The following is a 20,800-nucleotide window of genomic DNA, read 5'->3' on the forward strand; positions in this document are numbered from 1 at the left end:
CATGTCTCTGAGTGCGGCAGTTGAATATGCTACGATTTATTTCATTACTTATTATATTATATAGGAGAAATTGTTTATAAGGTCATAATGTATTTAGGGTGAATAAAGTGAATTGAGTATAAAAATAGCTTAATCTCTTTTTCCAGATTGCGAGTCTCTGATTCGCAAAATGCTTGTGTTGGAGCCGATGAAGAGGTACACAATAGAACAAATCAAGAAGCATCGGTGGATGGCAGCGGAGCCCTACGCAGTGCCAACGATATCAGCTGACCCTGCACGGAGTCCTGCGCACGCACCGTCGCACAATGAGCCAAACGAACAAGTGCTGAGGCTCATGCAGAGTTTAGGAATCGACCCAATTAAAACTAAAGAGGTACGTTGAGTACCTATATTTCGAAGTTATAAAGTACTGAACTACAGCATTGAAATTATGAAGTTTTTTGTTTTGACATTTAGACCAGAAGCAACAATTTGTGGATCAAACAAAGTCAAAGAGTTCCTTCGTGCGGGGATCAAACACGCTACCCGTTGCATGGCACACATTTGCTCAGTCACTGCGTCAAACCTGTTAACATGCGCTAAAAATCTTAATCTCTTATTTACAGAGCCTCAGATCTAACAGCTATGACCATCATGCGGCGATATACCTTCTTCTATTAGAAAGGTTGCGTGCGAGGGCGGCTAGTGGAGCCAGTATGTCTAACGTAGAAGCCCGGACCAGACCCTCACGACGACCGTCCTCTGTGGCCGATCAAGCATTAGCCAAAGAAGCTCATGAGGCTAGACGGGAACATCACACAAGGTAGACGTTCATTCTATGTTTATCAAAGAAAGTAATTTTTCAAGGTTTATTTCACAAAATGATGGTAACAGTCTATAGCGCCAACTGTTATAACTAATTCAAGCTGTTCAAATGTGTCAGCTAATTACGCCGTTAATGTCCAAAACTACAAGTACAATGTAATAATATAAGCAATATATTATTTCAGGTTACTTCACGCTGGCGATTCTCAGTCAAGGGAGTACAACAGAGCCACTCCGACAATATCCAGTGCACCGGTGGACTCGTCGTCTGCCGAGACACAGCGATTGTTGTCCCTAGCAGCCGTCAACATGACCGAACAGCGACTGCTCCAGCGAAATTCCGACCCCTCGGATACGCATCGGAGCTTTTTAGTCGGCAACCTTGATGCTATTTCCAGAAGCCATGAGTCAGAATCCACTAGACTACTTTCCATGAGAAATATTGATGTATCTCAATCAAACCAAAGGCTAGGTGCTAAAATAAATGAGCCCTCTTTACCAACACATAGGCTCCTCACTTCAACTTATGAGCAACAACAAAATATTCTGAAACAATCCAGTGAAGACTGCCGACGGCTACTGCAGCAGTCGACGACTGTGGGGTCTGAATCTAGTAAAAATACCATTGATGGTACTAGACTGCTTACTTCTTCAAGTTTCGATTCCAAGTGTGCTATTGACGGTGGAAGAAGTTCCTCAACGACTGATCATAACGCTATAGCGAATTTTTTACAAAATTCTGCTTCGGCGACTAATTTCAGTGTTGATACTATGAAATTACCTAACTCAACAACATTTACAATGTGTTCTGAAGCAGCTAAACTTATGAATACTTTACAACAGTCACCTTTACCTTTGAAGGGAACAGTCAACTTGAGCACAAGTCCTATCCCAACACAGCTTGGAGAATCTAAACTAAGTAGTGTATTAGAGCAACCAAAGCCACTTGAATCCACAAGACTTGTATCACAAGCACAACAACAAGATCTCAATCGTCTCCAAACTAGTACGCCACCATTCAAGGATTACATGAATCACCATCTCCCAGCGTATGCGTATTTACAAAACTCTGTCTTGCCACCGATGTCTAGTACTGCAGATGCAAATTTTTCTATTACTTCTACAGCCACCGGTGATTTATTTCCGAGTGGGCTGTATAGACCAGATAGCAAATTTTCCCTCAACAGATATACGACGGGTCAAACGTATTCCCAAAATCTTCAAGGCAGTAGCAATACAACAGAGGCGACAAAATTTCAACAACAGTATTCTTCGTCGACCGACGAAGGTTGCGAAACCGATATGGAGGATGTCGCGAATGCATCAGGCGGAGTTCAAAACAGACTAAGTTCTTACGCTAGTTCAAGTTCCAGCAGTGGTGTTGTCACTTTTTTTAATAACAAAAGTCTTAGTCAAAATCTAAGTTGCGATTCATCACAAAGCAATTTTTCTACATTCGAAAGCCTAGATTACCAACTGTCCGACTGTTCTAGTGAGTTAGCTAGTAGTCTTCCGAGCTGCACCTCCAATGAAGAAAAATTAGCATACGATAACAATTCACTCGTGAATACAAGCCCAATGCATCCATGCGTTTACATATCGTCTTACAACAATAAAACTCCGGGCGTGGGATTCATCGCGAGACACAATCCATTGAATTATCAGTCTGTCAATAACAAGAATTGTCCTCGGGCAATCACGCGGAGTCCGGTTGATTTTCGGGAAGGGCGTCGTGCGAGTGATGGCCTTGTGGCACAACAAGCTGCACAATCCAATGAATCACAAAAGAACAGTCTGGCTTTTAACAGCCAACGCTTAAATGAGAACTGCAAAGCGAAGGGGGTTTTGGAACTACACCTAGTGCAAAAAGAGGCGCAGAAATTAAAAACTCAGTATCAGTCGACAATACCTGCAGAAGAAATGACACAGAGACAAATTCAACATAACCAGTTCGCGGCCAGTTTTAGTCCACATTATTTGGATACGAAAAATCCCACTCCAAAACGTATCAGTCTTCCCGAAACGTTCAACTATTCAAGCACGTCCCCGCCGATGCCTGCGAGTCCTAAACTAGTGGCACAACTTCAAGACCAGACTGAGCTACAACATGCTGCTTCTCAAGTTAAACCTCCGTTGCAGCAACAGCTCATGCAACACAGACTGTTTCAACAAAAGCGACAACTACTACAGAAACAGATGACTCCACCAAATGTCCCTACCCACGAAATGGGCATTCACACCCTGCAGGTGGGCCTCAGTAGGCGACAAATGTTGCGGCAACAAAGTTACAAAATAGCTCAGCAACAACAAATTTTACCTCCCTTGCCACTCACCGAAACCGAGAACCGTGATTTGCTAGCTTTTCAAGCAATAGTGGAAGGTCCAAACAGAACACCGAAGCATAAGCCGGAAGAAGGCCAAGATGAGGCGAAATTCGCATATCAGGGCTCTATGGAGATAAGCATACTGAATAAGGAGCGGTTGGGTAATGAGAACTGGTCAAACTTGCCGTCGAGCTTACAGAGTGCGTGTCAGATCTCGGAGCTGGCGGGGCGACGCGAGACGCGCGACACCCGCGACACTCGCGACACGCGGGACTCCGAGCCCGAGGCGACGGCGCACGCGTCGCACGCGACACACGACGCGCCGCTGTGGCCGGGCCACTGGAACACGGCCCTGTTCCAGCCGCAGCCCTGCTTCCAGGTATTCCAACAGATCAATTAGTAGCACTCCACGTAAACAGTAGTCACGTAGAGTTTGTAGTGTGATTACGTTTCATTGGCCGTGGTGTCTGATCGCTTTCGGTCTCCACGTCTGTTGTTGCTAGATGAAAGAATGGTCTCATTAAGGTTTATATTCGTAAAGCATCGTACTGTGAGTATGTAAGTGCGTAGACAATTGTAATATCACAGATATATTGTGTATATTTAGAGTGCATGACAATAACTAGTGCTTTAAATTATATATTACACCAGTAGATCAATGGTTCACTGCAATATTATAATCCAAACTGCCGTTAAGTACCTACTTTTATATTAAATATAAACCCCAATAAATAGTCATGTATTCTTAGCATAATATGCATTGTATCGATATAGTGAATGCACTCAATATTTGATAATTATACCAAATACATTTAAATAAAAATATACAAGACCTTGTTACAAAGTATTCATTCCTGTTGTTTGTTGATAAATAAAGCAAATATCATCACTAAATAGTAATGTATAAGTTTGTACTAAACCTAGCTATTCCATTTAAATATTATGACTTGCCAAGTATTGTATTAATTCGTTGGAGTTGAATGTCTTGCATTTTGCCCATTTGTTCTACATCACATGAGAATGTTCCTACATAATTATTTGTTCGTTAATTTCTCCATGGTACATTAATTTTATTAGATATAAGTATCTATTTATTATATAGATATTATAAGTTAAACATTATGAGTCTGTACTTTTTCTTTGTGAAAGTCTGTATAGTTTTTGTTATTATTTGCTAAATATATAATAATTTATGTAAGATGTGATAGCTTTACTTAGAGGCAAGTTTTATTTAAATACAAGTTATTGTAAATTTATAATAATAGTTTTATTTTTACACCTTATTATTTTTGGCAAATAGCTTTTTTGTAGTTGACACAGTTGCTATGCACGTTTGAATTAGATGCATTATTATTTATTTTTCATGCTTGAATAGAAAATATTATATGTGTCATACCAAAAAGCTAATGGTTCAAAATGAGACAATCCTAATTTTATGTTTCAAAATGAATAAACCTCAGTTGTTATACTGGTGCCATCTGCTGAGGGTACTTTGAAAATATTATCAGAAAAGTGACGTGAGGGCGCCCTATAATAAATTAATTCATTAAAGGATTAGTAACAGGTAAATCGCATTAACGATTTAAGATTATAAATATTGTACCAATAAAGAGTAAGGTACAAGATAATGCAGTTATCGACACTCCTTAAAACAAGAAAACAGCCCATTTAATTTTAATGCAATGCATGATAATTTGCTGTAGACTGGTTAAAATTGTCACTAGGACTATGGTTGTACCTATCTAAAATTTTGCTACCGCCTATAGGGGACGAGCTCTTTACCGTGAGCTGAAATACAAGTCCAGATTTCGTACTACTAATGATAGCTCGAATATCGAAAATGAAAGACTTTAAATTTAAACCAGCCTAGTAACCATACTATTGATCTCTCAGTAGGCTAAATGAGGTCTGCAGAATTAAACATATTCCTTAGGTACCCACCGAATGAGCGCCGTGAATTATGATACTGGGCTTAATGTTCCAGCTCAATTAATACATTTTTGTTCCAGTCCAATTGGCAAGGTCACAGCCTACCACCTACAGCTGGTATGCTACCTCTCAGCGAGAGCCCTATTTTGGAGCTCACGGAACAAATGGAGTCCATATAATTATTCTAATATTAAGGATCGTTGAACGTTGTTAATATTTACTAAATAAATGGTTGGATTGTGTCGAAAAAGGGTTTTTAGTAAATAAATTGTGACTCATGTGTTTTTGTTGAAAAATGTACGGAAGATATGTATGCCTATTTGATTGGTACTAAAGTGGTTCATGGTCTGCTTCTCTTATTTGAAAAGGATTTTATATTCAATCAAATCATTCGGGGCGTAACCATGGAACCTATAAACTATTTTATCCACAGTCCACCAGGTCAAATCCCTCAACAACGACACAATACGGCCATTATCCGATACGCTTGACAACACTACGATTATTTAGTTTATAAATTAAAAGCGCGATTTTTATAGGTCGTTAAAATACTTGTAAACACCTATAAAGTTTGTTAGTATTAACTATGCACTATGTTAGTCAATATATTCGTGGAGATCCCAGTGGATACTAAATTAATTTAGTGATAAATAACGCGACAATATCCATAGGTTAAGTTGTTACATGGATGCGTTTTAATTTTCTAAGCAACTTTGAAAATATCTTATGAATTTATACTAAACTCTTCTTGGATTCGTTACGATTGCTTGGACAATAAAATTTAAAAAGCATGTAGGTACCAACCTGTGCAATCTATTTTTCAAAAGAATTTACTTTTATATCTCTTAGATGTATTTATATGCATTCGAATTTAAACGTATTTTCTACGTTGGTCGTCCTTCTAACATTTCATAAAACGGCTACTAATTTGTATTAACGGCTTGTGAAGGTACTATATTTGCACATAGAAGAGATCTGTCGCCAGGTTTAAATTTACTACACTAACTATTAAGTAGAATTGAGTCCACCCATGTAGCTTGTGTCCTGTCCTTTCCTATGGACCTAGGACCGTGTCCGAAGTTTACTGGTAGCTTTCCAACTTGCATGTCTTCTAAATCTTAGCGTTAAGAATAGTTGTGTACGTCGTAGAAGATTAAACAGGTAACACGTTACTTAATTTCAATTGTAGAAGAACTGATAATACTAAAGCCTAATGTATAACTTGTAGTTTCCTATCCTTATTACTAATTACTTAATTACTATTTCTACTTAATACATACATAGATGGCACCCAAATAAAGGTTCGATTTGAAATCTGAGAGACATGAATTGAGAGATATGTAGCTAAATGAAAATATCCAAACGAGCCAGTAATTAAAAATATTAGACTCTACTTACTTACTTATAGTACCTATGTTCGTAATATTCAATTGTATTTTGTCGTGATTAATTTCAATCTGATTTCCTTTTCCAACCGACGATCTTGCGTTTAACACCAATATTCCTTGTAAATAAACTACCTCTAATTAACTTCGAATACAAGACTGAATTCAGTGTCAATTCAGAACGATGTATTGTCACAGAATACCATCCGAAAGTCGAAGATTTTTTTAGTTTTAAACAGGCAATTAAATTCGTAAGATCACTTTGAGTAACAGTTTTTTACTAGCGAAGCGTGTTTGTGACGATTAAAGGTAGGACATATCACAGTTTTTTAGCAAACGTCACGGCACGATTATTAATAATTAGCGTAGTTAAATCAGGACTTATTGGCTGTTTTACATATATAGCCAAACATACTGATCTGAAATAATACAATACATTGATTAGATATATGAATAGGTGCAAGTAATTACGAAAGTCATGATAGGATGGCAAGTTGTGGCTTTTATATCCATCATAACATAATCTGAGTCTCATAACATCTGCATTGTAACGACGCATTATATTATTGCTATTATAATTGTCCATTTATTATCTACTAAGTAGATAAAACAAACGAATCGCCATCAAAATCCCATTCATGATCAGTACCACACTGGTCATTGTGAAGCTTTACCGAACCGTAACAATAACTTACATACGTAAGAAATATCTTATTATTACAATGAAACTAGATTTCAATAAGTCATTACTAATGTAGACGATTGTAGAATAGGTGTTTGGAGGCTTTTACACAATTAGAATATTGCCACTTGTATCATATTCTGACATTATCGAGCAGACTTCATGTTATTCGCAATTAATAATTAATCTTAGGTCGTTAGATAAGTAGACAATTTTATATAAAGGAGGAAGTAGAAGATGCAGGTGACAGCAATATGTTTAAGTATTGTATGAGTATTATCAATTACGACATGTTACGGCTTAACAGCTTCATTGGAAGTTTTTTGTAGTGACATTACCTATATACGAGTATACAGTTTTTTCGTTGATTGTACCTTTTGGGTTGTGATAAAGTATATGGCTGATTGTTAATCAATGTATAGAGCAGTCATACACATAATACAATTCCTACCTAAATAATAGAAGTGTGTTTTATTTCACCCTAAATGATGTCCTTGTCCCCCTATCCTAGGTATCTATATCTAGCAGCTGCAAAAGTTCTCGAAGAGTGTTAGGAGGACACTCTCTTGGAACAACAATAATCTAAGTACCTAACAGGTTTGTTTACATCACATAATATTATTATGATCACGTGCTGTCTTTCAGACGTTGACACAAAATCTGGGGGCACGGCAGTGCCCCCGCCAAGTCGAGCAAAAAAAAAGCGGCACGGCCGTACCATCCTTTTCTCGAAGCAATTCGGGCCTTTTTCGACCCCCTATAATTCGGTTGTGGATAAAGCAAGAAACCTGAATCTTCAGTAACTAATCCGGCATTGTATAAACACGGAATATTTAAAATTTCAGTCAATTTGAACCAGTAGTTTAAGAATGACAACTTGTTAAAGTTTCTAAATTTTGTCACTCACTGACTCACCGATCATCAAAAGTCCAAGGCACTTCTAGCAGACTTAGAAGCTTCATATTTGGAATACATATAGAGTTTAGTGTCTTAATCATGGGAAAACTTAAATATTTTGTAATTTCGGTCCAGTTTTCCAAATACACCAACTGCATTATGCAGTTGGTGGTTGGTGGTGGTTATATCAAAAAGAAAGGCTCTACAAAAAGAAGTGAGATCCCATCAAAAACATCCTGTAAAAAACCCAAGTCTCGCAGCTCAGTCTTTCTACCGTCAAAAGTTGTGAGATCCATGTAATACCAAGTCGGTTAATCTATTTAGTGTCTACTTGAAGGACCTTCTGTCTTAAGTTATTACATAAGTTATTATCATGCCAATATTAAAAATATTTAACGTTTTAAACAAATAGATCGACTTGGACATCGCATGAAAACAAAATGAATATTACAATATTATATTAGATTCTTTAGTCTCTCGCGCCTCACGCGATTGAAACTCTCGTTCCTGTTGGTCGCTGGCCCGTCGTGCTGTGTAGTGTGATACATACTAATAATCAAATCAAGCGATGTCCAAGTCGATCTATTTGTTTAAAACGTTAAATATTTTTAATATTGGCATGATAATAACTTATGTAATAACTTAAGACAGAAGGTCCTTCAAGTAGACACTAAATAGATTAACCGACTTGGTATTACATGGATCTCACAACTTTTGACGGTAGAAAGACTGAGCTGCGAGACTTGGGTTTTTTACAGGATGTTTTTGATGGGATAACATTATTCCAGAATAGACGTCTGGAATTCGACCTCTACAACATGAGTTAAACAGCATTCTAAAGATCTTAAAATAGAATTACAGGAAGAAATAACTGAATGTGACGCGATTGCCAAATTGATATCACATTTCTATGCTATATAAGCCATCAATAAAATCATCAGTAACTAACTAGTTGCAAATGTTATCTATCACGTACTAGTATTAAAATGTTTATAAGTCTTTCTTATCGCACACAACAGACGCACCTATGTTGAGGTATCGTAGACCTTTTAAGGTCATTCACTTGTTCAGTGCGCTTGAGTGCTCGGTGCTGTACTGACCTCTCGTAGTACTTATCAAATTACTTATAAAAATAGATCGTAACCGTGACTGTTTGTATCTATGGTATAAGTACGAAGTTTTTATATCAAGAAAAACAAATCCGTGACAAGTGACAGTTAATACAGGAAAGTTCATAATTTATTTAAAACATAATAAAAAGTAAACCGGGATTTTAGGCAAAATTATCCAAAATGGAAGGAACAATCAAACTGACTGACTTAATACAAAACAAAGGTAACTTCAGTTATTCATTTGAAGTGACTCCAGATGTTTCCGAAGAAGATATTGATAACTTAAAAGTGGAACCTCTATTCTTCTCGGTTACTTGGCATGCAAAAATGCATCAATGCAAAGACTTGAGCATAGCCCCTTTAAAAACTGCATTGCAATTGAAAAGTAAACAGAAAAATGTACTCCTTCACTTATCGTGTGACATGATGACGACTACTTATTTAACTGATCTCCTGGCCATGCTGCAAGAAAATGGAATATGCAACTTATTCTTGGTTTTGGGCGGTAAGTTGGTTTTAAATCTACCGGTTAGTAGGTAATAGAGAAGGAAGTACCTATCTATTAAATAGCTGCAGTTTCAATATTGGTCTACACCGATAATATCGTGTTTAGATAAATATTTTGTAATAAGTAGAGGGAAAACATTTAGCCTCAGAGCCGAAGTGAAAATATTTCCATTGTGTGGATATAAAGTAAAAAAGCAAGAAAGTAACGAGTCGATGACTAGGTACTTATTCTGCATTGTTTGAATGTTTGTATTTCTTTCTCAAGAAAGTGATCGAAAGAGAAATTAAATTACGAAATTTGTTTTATTACAGAAGGATTTTATCCAGGTAAATCAGATTTTATCAACACAATAGAAATGATAAAATTCATCAGAGAGAAAACAGGACAATATTTCTGTATTGGAGTCGCCGGACATCCTGGCTGTTCTGATGAAAAACTCAAACAGATCAAACAAAAAGTCGATGCTGGAGCCAATTTCATCCTTACACAAGCATTCTTCGATGTTGGTGTCTTTAAAAATTTTAAAGAGCGTTGTGAGAAAATAGGAGTCCGCGTTCCACTCATACCCGGAGTGTTTTCTTTTGAAACGCCCAGACAATTAGACGGCTTCGTAAAAATGTGTAAGATAAAAGTATCTGAAGATTTATTAAAGGCTGTCGGTGATAATGAGAAAATGAATAAACCTTGCACTGACATTATAAAGGAGTTAATAAAACAACTAAATTCTATTTGCAACATTACTCATTACCATTTCTTTACTATAAATAAATTGAATGACGTCCAAAAATTAATTGAAGAATTAAAGCAATGATTTTTTACCACAGTCTATTATTTTTCCATGACCTTTACGTACCTACCAGTAGGAATTAACCATTAGTCAGTAAACGTATTATAATGAACATAATATAGTAAATGTAATATAATAAAATGAATATTTATATGCAATTTAAAAATATTTAGTTCAAAAACAAAATCACTAAAGGGACGGTTGGCGCAGTGGCACAGGTTCGATCCCTGCACAGAACACTTTCGACTTCGGATAGGTATTTAATATCTAATTATTTTTCTTGTTCTGGGTTCTGGCTACACTTGCTACATTTGTACACATGAGAAAATCATAGCGAGGGGCAATGTTTTTTGTTTAGTTTGGCTAGGATGCCTTAATTAATTTAATGATCGTGCAAAGGAACGTAAACGACATCGATTAACTGACACTACTGACAGCTGTCAGTGTCAATAATCTAGTGTACTTGATGAGTTTGAGGTTATGCTGGGCTGGTGTAAAGAAAAGGATAAAAACTTCAGATAAAAATTGTGGTAAATAAAAGTTACTACAGTTATTATTTCGAGTAATCATTTCTGGAGTGCTCGTGCGTGAGTTTCCTTATAATTTTTCACGTCTTTCTCAATAATCGGTGGTTCATATTAGCGTCGCAGTATTTAAGACTAAAATTTATATTGTAGGTGTACAAACACGGTGAAAAATGTCGTTTCCCGATAGAGAGCAGCGGAAAACATGTTGGGACTCCAGAGATCGTTACTGGGAATGCCTAGATAAAGAAAATGTTAAAGATAGCTCCGAGAAACCAAAGGCATGCTTGGATTTAAGGAAAATGTTTGAAAAGTCCTGTCCCACTCAGTGGGTCTCTCATTTCGATAGAAAAAGAGACTTTAACATGTATAAACAGAAAATCCAGAAAGAAGGCTATGAACCCATTAAGGAATCATAGTTTTAATGTATAATTAATTTGCTGTCATATTGTAAATATAGAAACTGTAGTAAATTATGATTTATCAATACTTATCAGTCTTTTATTTGTTATATTCACTCTATTAAAGATCACAACAGACTAGGTAAAGTTTACATTTATAATTTTATGCAAGGTGTTTGTTAGACTCCGATTAAATGTGAATATTAATAATATTTCAGACAACAATGGAAAGAAATAACAAAGTTTTGGAAGAGATCAGTATTCCTACAAGTGAATTGAAGATCAAATCCATTCAGGTATATGACATGAACAAATTAATTTATAACTATTTTGTTTCATATAACATTAACTAGAAGGTAGGTTGTACTACCTCCGATTTAGACAAAGTAAATACTTAACAGCAATTTAAATCTATTTCCAGGATTTGTTGAAGCTGTCCAAAGAATCCTCCGGCAACAACAAAGACTTTTGGAATCAGGTTGCAGACAATCTATGGTCACATTTACAAACAGGATTTAAAACATTTGATGATCAGCTACTGTGTGCAACATGTTTCTATACAGTGTTACCATGCACAGAGAAACAAGACGCCTATTTAACAGAATTATTGCAAATGATTGAAGAAGAATTGTCCAATAAAAACAAAGAAGAAAGGTCATCTAAAACCTATAATGTGGTGTCAATGATGTATGGAATATTTCAATCAACTTTTCTAATTCAGAAAACTCACAGTGACGTCACCAAATCAGTTTTAAAACCAGTATTTGATTTACTTCTGCTTATGGGATATGAATATTCACAGTATACATTTATTTCATTTAAGACTATTAAGTTATTTAAAAAAGTGCTTGGTACAGATTTTCAAGACTGCATCTTTAGCAAAGAACACCAAATCAAGTTACTTAACTTTATCAATCATAATTGGGAGAATCCTGTAACTGGAATAAGAGATTTGAATAGATCTGTGTTTCAAACTTTATTAACTACACTAGATGATGAAATGTACCAAACAGTGGTGAAAGAAATCAATTCATTTTACTGGAACAAAGCAAAATTTTTAATGCTTTCAGAGGTCATTGAATACAAAAATGGAAAATCCCTTTCTTTGTTAGATGAAAATAAGTGGGTTGATGGTCTCATATACAGTTTACACAAACCTGGACTGGTTTCAGCTGGAGCAGATATGTACTATTCATTGCTAAAACAAATCAATTTTGAAAAAGATTGGTGTACAATATTTCTAAAGGATGTCACCAAAATTCTGAATGGATCTAGCAGCAAAGCAATTGAGAATTTTCATAACTTCTGGTGTCTTATAACCATGAAAAAGTTTCCAACTTTACACCACATATTGATTGAGGAGTTAAGAAATCATGATAATACTGAGCAAAATCTTTGCAGTCAACTATGCATAATAAAACAAGCCAATAGAAAAGGCTTGCTTGAAAAACATTGGAAATCTCCTGAAGATTTTGATCACATTGAAAAATCTGTTTTGATAGGTTTAGATCATTGTAACTCTTACATAAGAACCCTAGCTTTTGATATAGTCTGTGTATCACAAGGGAAGGTAGCTCCAAGTCAATTAGAATATGATTTAATATTAAAATTCATACACAACAATATAAATTCAGATTGCACTGTTTTAAGATTGAGTATGTTGAATAGTCTTAATATATTTTTAACACAATTGCATTCTACTTTTTTAAATGTCATGATCAAAGATGAAAGTAATGAATCTTTGCAAGACAGAAAATTCCTATTGGAATTTTGTACAAAATTACAGAACTGTGTTGTTACTTCACTTAATTTAAATGGTAACTATCAGAGAAAGATCACATGTGTGAAACTTTGTAGTACAATAATAAGTTGTTTTAGTGAAATTCCTAACAAGAAAAGAGGTCAGATAAGAAATATGAACATGACATTGATTGAGTATGTGAAAGAAAAAGGATGTTGGGTTCTGTCCTCTGATGATTTTGTTTTGAAGCTTATCAGTTTGTTGAGGGATCCTACAGATGATGTCAGGGAGAATGTGGTCAAGCTACTGCTGAACCATTACTCTGAGGAGTTGAAGAACCCAAATACAAATCAACATCTAGTTAATGGTGCTCTCAGCAGCATGAGAAGCAAATTCTTCTATGAAATCAGTTGTGGTCAGAGCATGTTCAAATTAATAACTAACTTAGTAATTAAACACAAACATTCCATAGGGCAGTACAAAAATGTAGAAGATATATTTTATTTTGCATACAATGAATTAATAAGTGAACATAAAGCAAAAACCAATATTATGAAATCTATTGAAATGGGGAAACAGTTACATTCCTTTATGAATATCTTATTAGTTGTACTGGAAACATGTATAGCAAATTCATACAAAATTGATATAAACGGAATCATGTCTGAGTTTGTTGAGGTTTTGGAAAGTATTTCTAATCAATTTGCTTGGGAAGAAGACAGTTCAACAAGTTCAGATTTTTCAAAAATGAGTGATATGGTAGAGAATATTATTGATAACTCTGGCTTGCTTGTCAGTGATGAGATTGATCAAACAAAAATATCAGGTTTTCATCAAATAGTACTGAATTCTCTTTGGCTGAATGTTAAGGTACATTTTCAATTATCTATGCACTTAAAACATTTTTACCTTGGCACTATGTAATAACAATAATTAATTTTCTTTAAGGCATCATGTGACCTATCGTCAGTATTGGTACAACTGAATGTGGACGATGCTAGCATGGCAGAGAAGTGTCTCAACATCATAACTCATGTATTAGAGACATCTCGTCATAAAGGAGCTATTGAAGCTGCTGGAGCTTCCTTAGGTAAAAAGTTTAGAAAGGGAATTTAACCCTTATTTAGTTTGAATGACATTGTTAAATTAAATTTTTTGTGTCTTATTATAGGAAAGGGCATTCAATTCTTAACTTCATTGCCAGAAGAAAATAAAGCTTCACAAGTACCTGACACTCTATTAAGATGTAAACTGAACGACTTGATATCAGAGACAAATAAAATGGCATCTATAACGAGAAGAGGTGCAGGTCTGTCTATAATGGTGCACAGGATTGTATCCAGTGATATGAAGAAGGGAAAAGTAAGAAATCCTCCTAAGTTCCTATCTACGCTACATACACTAATCCTTTTTTTTTTAAACTTGCTATTACAAAAAATATTATTTTGTTTTCAGCCTTTATTCCACTACTTCATTAATACTTTGTTGGAGATCTGTAATTCGACAAAGGACACTCCAAAAAGAAATGATGAAAATCAAATTGATCTACCAAAAGCAATCTACATACATTTCCTGACAAGAATAGTCACTGACAGCGGTTTAGCTTCAGACATGATGTTTTATTTTGCTAAACTAGCTGAGCTTGCTTTTGGTAATCTTACTAGTGCACATTGGCAAATCAGGTAATCTAAACTACTAGTCTAAATACAATTTGCAAAATAAAGTGCACTAACTTACATTATACAAATTCCAGGAATGCAGCTCTTCAGTTGTATGGAGCCTTGATTCCAAAGCAAATTGGTGAGAAGAAAGCTTCAGGTAGTGACGAGCAAACTACAGCGACTGTTGCGTGCGATGAGCTCCGAACTCATTCGCCAAAGCTATGGAAATATATAATGCAACAGTTAAAGCTAAGCAACCAACCAGACATGGTCCAGTCACACTCAAACTTAGTACCCATTTTGAATCTATTAGCAAACAGTGCAAAGCGATACAACTTCTCTTTTGATATACAACAACAGAAAACTGCTGATGAGGATTTATTAAAATGTTTGTTTTTACTCCTCAACAGTCCCATACATACAGTAAGGCGATTGACAGCTAAATGCATATTTAACATCTATGATGTCGAAATAATCTGTAGTGTTCTACTAAATCATGTTTTCCTGTCAGAAAATGATCTGCATGGAAGTTTAATTCTATTAAGCATATGCCAAAAATATTATGTATTGAATGAAGCTTATAAAGAAAAATTTGAGCAGCTCAAGGATAGATTTGAAAGAATAATTTCTAGTGGTAAACATTCATATCTAAGCAGAACATTGTTTGAAGATGTTTTCATAAAAGTTTACTCATTAGAAGATATGGCAGCAACGATATTGGAAATTATTAATTCTGTGCACTTGCCTGGTGCTGACCTGTGGGCAGAAGCTCGAATGAAGAAATATATTAAGTTATCTGAATGGAATGAAATACCAAATCTCTTAGAAATCATTTTGAAATTAAGTAATTACGAAAAGTATTGTGAATTCATTCTCAACAAAATTAAAGAGCAGAAATGCTCAGACATAGATAATTTACTAAAAATAGTAGATATTTTGATATTGTTTGAGAAGAAATATTGCAGTAGTATTATTTGGAAAATAATTTATGAAATATCTTTACTAATGGATTTATCGAAGCATTTAGATGCAGCAGAACTTTTGAAAGTTTTAGAGGAAAGACAATCAGTATACATTATAAGATTCATGATTCCATTGTTGGCAAGGAATATTATGTACCTGCAGAAAGATGGCCAGTTGTCTTTGGTGCAGATCATTAGAAAATTAAGCAATTTTGAAATATCAGATGTTGACATGAGATATATTGCTGCTATAGCGAACAATGAACTAGCAAATGAATTTGATAATTTGCCTGATTCAGTGAAAGTTACAACAATAAAATGTGCAATAATGCTTCTACAAGATGAAGATGAGGATGTAAGAAACAAAAGTGTAATATACTATAGTAAATTAAGTAAACAAGAAGGAGTTATTCAGCCATATATTTGCTTAAATAATATACTAAATAGACAATTTTTGTACATGAAACTAAATGGATCTCAACATTCCATTAACGAACTTGTGAAAGAACTATCTGAAATATTACAATCAAATCACAACATAGATGAATACAATCCTTTCGCTAATGATTCCAAAAACATTTACCTTGAACCTGATGTACTCAAACAGCTTATTGCAAACTTGAATACTCCTTAAGTAATAAATACATTTTTAATCTTAAAATATTTATAAATTGTTTTATTTCTTATCAAAACTTAACTAGTAGAAAGTATAAATATTATACACAATGTCAAACTAATAAGAGATATAACTAAAAATGGATATTTAATTACAAAACCAAGGACATTGGTGAGGAATCACTCATCGTAACAGTACATTTGTGGTGGGGTAGTGTCGTCCAACTGAATGGAAACAATGTGACGACCTGGTACCATCACTAGACCCAATACTCTTGGTTCCTCTGTTTCACCATCTCCGCTTTTAAGATACTCTGAACATGCTCCTAGAAAATATAATCAATTAAAGGGATAAATATCATCTGGTATGTAACTAATAAAAGAAGTACATGGACATATTTAGGACTTAAACTACAAAGTATCATTTTCTTTATTTATTTCCAATACTTGGTTTGTATATTTTTTAATTATAAAAAACACACTAGCCGATACTTATAATATGGCACTTCAGATTCAACATGTTTGTATTTTAAAGCAAGTTGTTGATAAATAATCTTGAGTACAATGTGTCTATGCATGTACTCTCCATTAGCTAAGTGAGAACAACCCGATATTATTATAAGTTAGATAGGTTCCCTGGGACTATGACATACCTGAAAAATATCAATTGTTCCGTATTATTACTATTATATCAAATAGTTAATAAAAAAGTTTCTTACCTAATATAACATTGGCATCTCTATCTGTGCATAAAAATACTCCAATAAGCACTCTACCATCTGTCATTTCTATTCTGAAGTTCATGTTCAGCCATTTCCTTAATTTAGCTTTTCCATCTTCGGTATTCTGAAATAAAATAGGTAATAGATTCATTAGTGTCAGTCATAAGTCATACATAACTCAAGGAACTTAGGACATTCATAAGAAAGGATGGGAGTTAATAGATCAATAAGATCAGTTATAAAACCCGTAAGGACACTCACTGATATTAAAATACACTACCACTACTTAGTAGTAGTGGACGAGGTAGTCCTCTAGCAAAAGATATGGAGAGATGCTGGAAAGCTTTTGTTACCTTGATAGCTTCTGTAACTGCTTGCTGCGCTTGCTCTGAAAGTGCACTCATGATTGTATACTAATTTCGTGAGCGGTTATTGAAATGTTTTTATTTGAGTATAATATAAAATTAAACGAACATCAACACCAGTGTTTCTAAATCCAAGTATTTTGGTTAGAAATGTTTTGACATTGACATTCGATACCTATTTGTTTTTGTCAACTAACAAGTTATGATTTTTAAAAAATGTTTTACCTTGATTTTTTTATCTCTTAAATTAGGTAAAATTATAGCTCTTTGTATTCATCATTAAGCCATCCATATGATGTTTTAACTTACTTATATTTTTTTACAATAATTTACGTTTGCAGCATCATATTTCTAAACTTGATACGAGTGTTGACATTGACAACTTCACTCAAACCTCAAAGTTTCAGTCAAAATATTGATGTCAAACATGTGATTCTATTTATTTTAATTAAAAATACTTTTTATAACTGAAATAATGGAAGAAAACCCGAATTTAATATCTGTAGAAGATAAGTTTATGAAGTCCTTCAAGTATTATAAATCAAACAAACCTAAACCTTCTTTGGAGGACGTAATAGAAGTTGAAAACTGTGTAACTGATAAGGTATTGCAAATTTATTTTATTTACCTTTATACGTGGAATGCAAAAGATATTGTGTAAATAATTATATTGCCTACTTTCTTCTAGGTGACTAGAATAACCGCTGATACATGTACTGATGATCCAAGAGCTGAATTATTAGGACTAAAAAGTTTAAGAACATGGAAAATATTTACGTTTGTGAGGCATCCAGGGTTACTATTTATAAGAAATCCCTTCACTGCACTTGGACAAAGATATTGGGTTAGAAAATGTCTTGAAGAATATCCAAGGAAGCCAAATAAATTAAATATTGACATAGAAATAAATGTAGAAGACTGGTGGGCCGAATGTTTTAGAAATGACCAATGTGACAGGCAACTGCAGAAGAAACTACGATGGACTACGTTAGGCTATCACCACAACTGGGACACAAAAGTAAAATGTTAATATTATATACCTATTCATGATCTACCTATATTTTAAAACACTCTTATTTCTAAATTAATATTTGGATGTTAAATTTTTTATTTCTTTTTTAATTATTCTAGCATTTATCAGGTCTTATAGGCTTTTATTTCATCTGTGTTGCACAGATTAAATAAACAAACAGCTACCTATTTTATTAAAAGAAAATCACCTATCTATGGTTGTTCTAATCTATATTTTCTGTTTGCATTCCAGGTTTACACAGAAGCGAACAAGTCTCAGTTTCCTGTGGACCTGGCAGAGTTGTCAGATGTATTGGCTAAGTACTTGGGCTACTCTAACTTTAAGGCTGAGGCAGCCATAGTCAATTATTACCACATGAACTCCACACTATCAGCACATACTGACCATTCTGAAGTCAATTTGGAAGCACCTTTGTTTTCATTTAGGTAGTCATATTGTTTTAAGTTAATTATATTCCTAAATTGAAATATTTATAGCTATAAAATTAGAAACTAGATTAAAATAAAATGAGAAAGTGTTCTCAATACTGAGACAGCAATATAAAATATACCTACCTAAGAACTGGTTCATAGTCACAGACAATCAGACCTCCAACAATTAATACACCAGGATAATTATCAAGTCCATCATTCTCAAGACACAGACATGAAAATAACAAAAAGTAATTTTAAATAAATAAAATAAAATCTCTGTTCCAGTTTTGGTCAGTCAGCAATATTCTTAATTGGAGGAAAAGACAAGTCAGTAGAACCGTCAGCAATACTAATCAAAAGTGGGGACATAGTGGTGATGTCCAAGGAGGCCAGACTATGTTACCATGCTGTGCCAAAAATACTACCATCAGCAGAGTCCCCTTGGGAAGAAACAGACATTTCAAATGTCTTCAGTAACAGTATATCCAGTTTTAAATACATATCACAACCAGAAGAATTTGTTGGAACAATGAATGTAAACATAGATAATGAGAAATGGAACAGATTTAGAAACTACATTCAAGAGTCAAGAATAAATATGAATGTAAGACAGGTATTAAATGAAAATCAAAATAGTATATGACTATAACTTAATTTTATTACTTGATACTTGTAAATATAATATATTTTTACTATGTAAGCAGTTGTTATTATTTGTAGAGGTTGCTCTCTTTCAACTTGTCACAGCAATATCATGCATTATCCTGGCATTGTTGTATGGCAACTCTTGTGGTCTTGGCTGATCAGTTACTACTGAAACAAACAGTAACAATTCAGAAATATAACAGCAATTATTCTGTTGATTCCTCATGAGAATAGAGACTGTAGAAGTGTCGTTCTAGACATCAATATTGCTTTGGTTTTATACAACTTACAAAATAATGAATAAATAACTGGAAGTAGGTACATATCTGTATTTCTTATGTGAAATTCAGGTACTTAATGACTTTAAATCATTAGTAAATAATTACAAATTAAACTGGTTTCTCACTCTTGATTTCTTTTATGGGGTGAATATTCTCGTGGCTTTTATGTAGATCGCAAAGCCCCCAGAAACATTTGACGTAACTCTCTGCATAGCACTCGTATTCGTCTTTTGCTTGGAACAGACCGAGACGCCGTGCCGCCGGCTTGATGCAACCCTCACATTTTAAACGCGGCTTAACCAACATGGTGATGATGTGCGATGGAAAAATTAATTAAAAAAATAGACACTTCGTAATTTTATACCATTTATATTCCAATGCTTAGCTTTTTATTAGATACTATTCTAATGATGTCAAAAGTGTCAAGATAAGTTTTAGAGGAAAAAGTCAATCAATTTTGAAACAAGTAACGTACCAAGAAGTTTCGTATCGTATGTAAGAATGTATTTACACTAGATAACTTTAGCAGATGAATACCTAGATGTTATCTTTTCCTAACATTAATATTTAGCTAAAGAGCTTTTTCAAAGTAACTACGCAAGATCCAAATGAGAAATGCGTCCTTTTTTGCACCGACACTATTGACTCGCTACTCGAGTAAGCTTCAATATTCCGATCAGTTCTTTGTATCGGGTGTAGGTATTCATTCGTCGCTGCGATCGGCAGTTAGCTGCTCCATACGATATCGAATCCAGCCCTTTCAATCCGAAGCGAATGGCTGACGACAAAGCGGCACGGCTCTACCATTTGCTTCAATGGAAATGCCATTTGGCGTTCCAATTCAAAAATGATGATTATTCTCAAGAGACATTCACCGTCTGTACGGTTATTTTGAAAAAATAACCTAAGTAGATACACTTTACACCTTACACAAATGTAAGTACGGTAGGTATAGTAGTAGGAACTACCTTCTACCTGTCGAGATGTTTCGTTCAAAACTTACGTACCT

At 34.6% G+C, this 20,800-nt stretch overlaps 5 protein-coding genes and 1 long non-coding RNA gene across 8 annotated transcripts in view; 4 read left to right on the forward strand and 2 right to left on the reverse strand.

Moving 5' to 3' along the window:
* The window catches only part of LOC118281875 (serine/threonine-protein kinase SIK2), a 37,964-nt gene extending 33,574 nt beyond the window's left edge, over positions 1-4,390 (forward strand). Inside the window, exons 7-9 of the mRNA XM_035602644.2 lie at positions 147-373; positions 606-802; positions 990-4,390. Of these exons, the coding sequence (XP_035458537.2) occupies positions 147-373; positions 606-802; positions 990-3,528 (2,963 nt within the window). The 3' untranslated portion in view covers positions 3,529-4,390. The remainder of the gene's footprint in view (positions 1-146; positions 374-605; positions 803-989) is intronic.
* Positions 4,391-9,075: 4,685 nt separating this feature from the next.
* LOC118281883 (cytochrome c oxidase assembly factor 6 homolog) lies at positions 9,076-11,441 on the forward strand. 3 transcript variants are annotated; one of them, XM_035602650.2, is made up of 3 exons: positions 9,076-9,638; positions 9,953-11,015; positions 11,106-11,441. In XM_035602650.2, the coding sequence occupies exons 1-2, from the start codon at positions 9,314-9,316 to the stop codon at positions 10,450-10,452; spliced, it is 825 nt and encodes a 274-aa protein (XP_035458543.2). In that variant the 5' UTR covers positions 9,076-9,313; the 3' UTR covers positions 10,453-11,015; positions 11,106-11,441. The 3 variants fall into 3 exon arrangements, with proteins under 3 accessions (XP_035458543.2, XP_035458540.2, XP_050550329.1); XM_035602647.2 differs by lacking the exon at positions 9,076-9,638 and having other exon boundaries at positions 10,867-11,015; XM_050694372.1 differs by lacking the exon at positions 9,076-9,638 and having other exon boundaries at positions 10,868-11,011.
* Positions 10,888-16,380, forward strand: LOC118281878 (uncharacterized). Its single transcript, XM_050694371.1, has 7 exons — positions 10,888-10,958; positions 11,572-11,649; positions 11,775-13,964; positions 14,043-14,184; positions 14,266-14,456; positions 14,550-14,776; positions 14,848-16,380. The coding sequence occupies exons 2-7, from the start codon at positions 11,578-11,580 to the stop codon at positions 16,349-16,351; spliced, it is 4,326 nt and encodes a 1,441-aa protein (XP_050550328.1). The 5' UTR covers positions 10,888-10,958; positions 11,572-11,577; the 3' UTR covers positions 16,352-16,380.
* LOC118281885 (N-alpha-acetyltransferase 38-B, NatC auxiliary subunit) lies at positions 16,122-17,583 on the reverse strand. Its single transcript, XM_035602653.2, has 3 exons — positions 17,408-17,583; positions 17,052-17,178; positions 16,122-16,658 (listed from the first exon to the last, which is right to left on the reverse strand). The coding sequence occupies exons 1-3, from the start codon at positions 17,456-17,458 to the stop codon at positions 16,513-16,515; spliced, it is 324 nt and encodes a 107-aa protein (XP_035458546.2). The 5' UTR covers positions 17,459-17,583; the 3' UTR covers positions 16,122-16,512.
* A 226-nt stretch (positions 17,584-17,809) lies between these two features.
* Positions 17,810-19,565, forward strand: LOC118281884 (nucleic acid dioxygenase ALKBH1). The gene is made up of 4 exons (XM_035602651.2): positions 17,810-18,023; positions 18,108-18,437; positions 18,684-18,877; positions 19,151-19,565. Exons 1-4 carry the CDS (start codon positions 17,895-17,897, stop codon positions 19,506-19,508), a joined length of 1,011 nt encoding a protein of 336 aa, XP_035458544.2. The 5' UTR covers positions 17,810-17,894; the 3' UTR covers positions 19,509-19,565.
* LOC126910769 (uncharacterized) lies at positions 19,499-20,432 on the reverse strand. Its single transcript, XR_007705372.1, has 2 exons — positions 19,917-20,432; positions 19,499-19,678 (listed from the first exon to the last, which is right to left on the reverse strand). It is a non-coding gene; the product is annotated as an uncharacterized LOC126910769 (long non-coding RNA).
* Positions 20,433-20,800: the final 368 nt, after the last annotated feature.

This window comes from Spodoptera frugiperda, chromosome 6 (genome assembly GCF_023101765.2).
Source record: "Spodoptera frugiperda isolate SF20-4 chromosome 6, AGI-APGP_CSIRO_Sfru_2.0, whole genome shotgun sequence".
NCBI classification, from domain to species: domain Eukaryota; kingdom Metazoa; phylum Arthropoda; class Insecta; order Lepidoptera; family Noctuidae; genus Spodoptera; species Spodoptera frugiperda.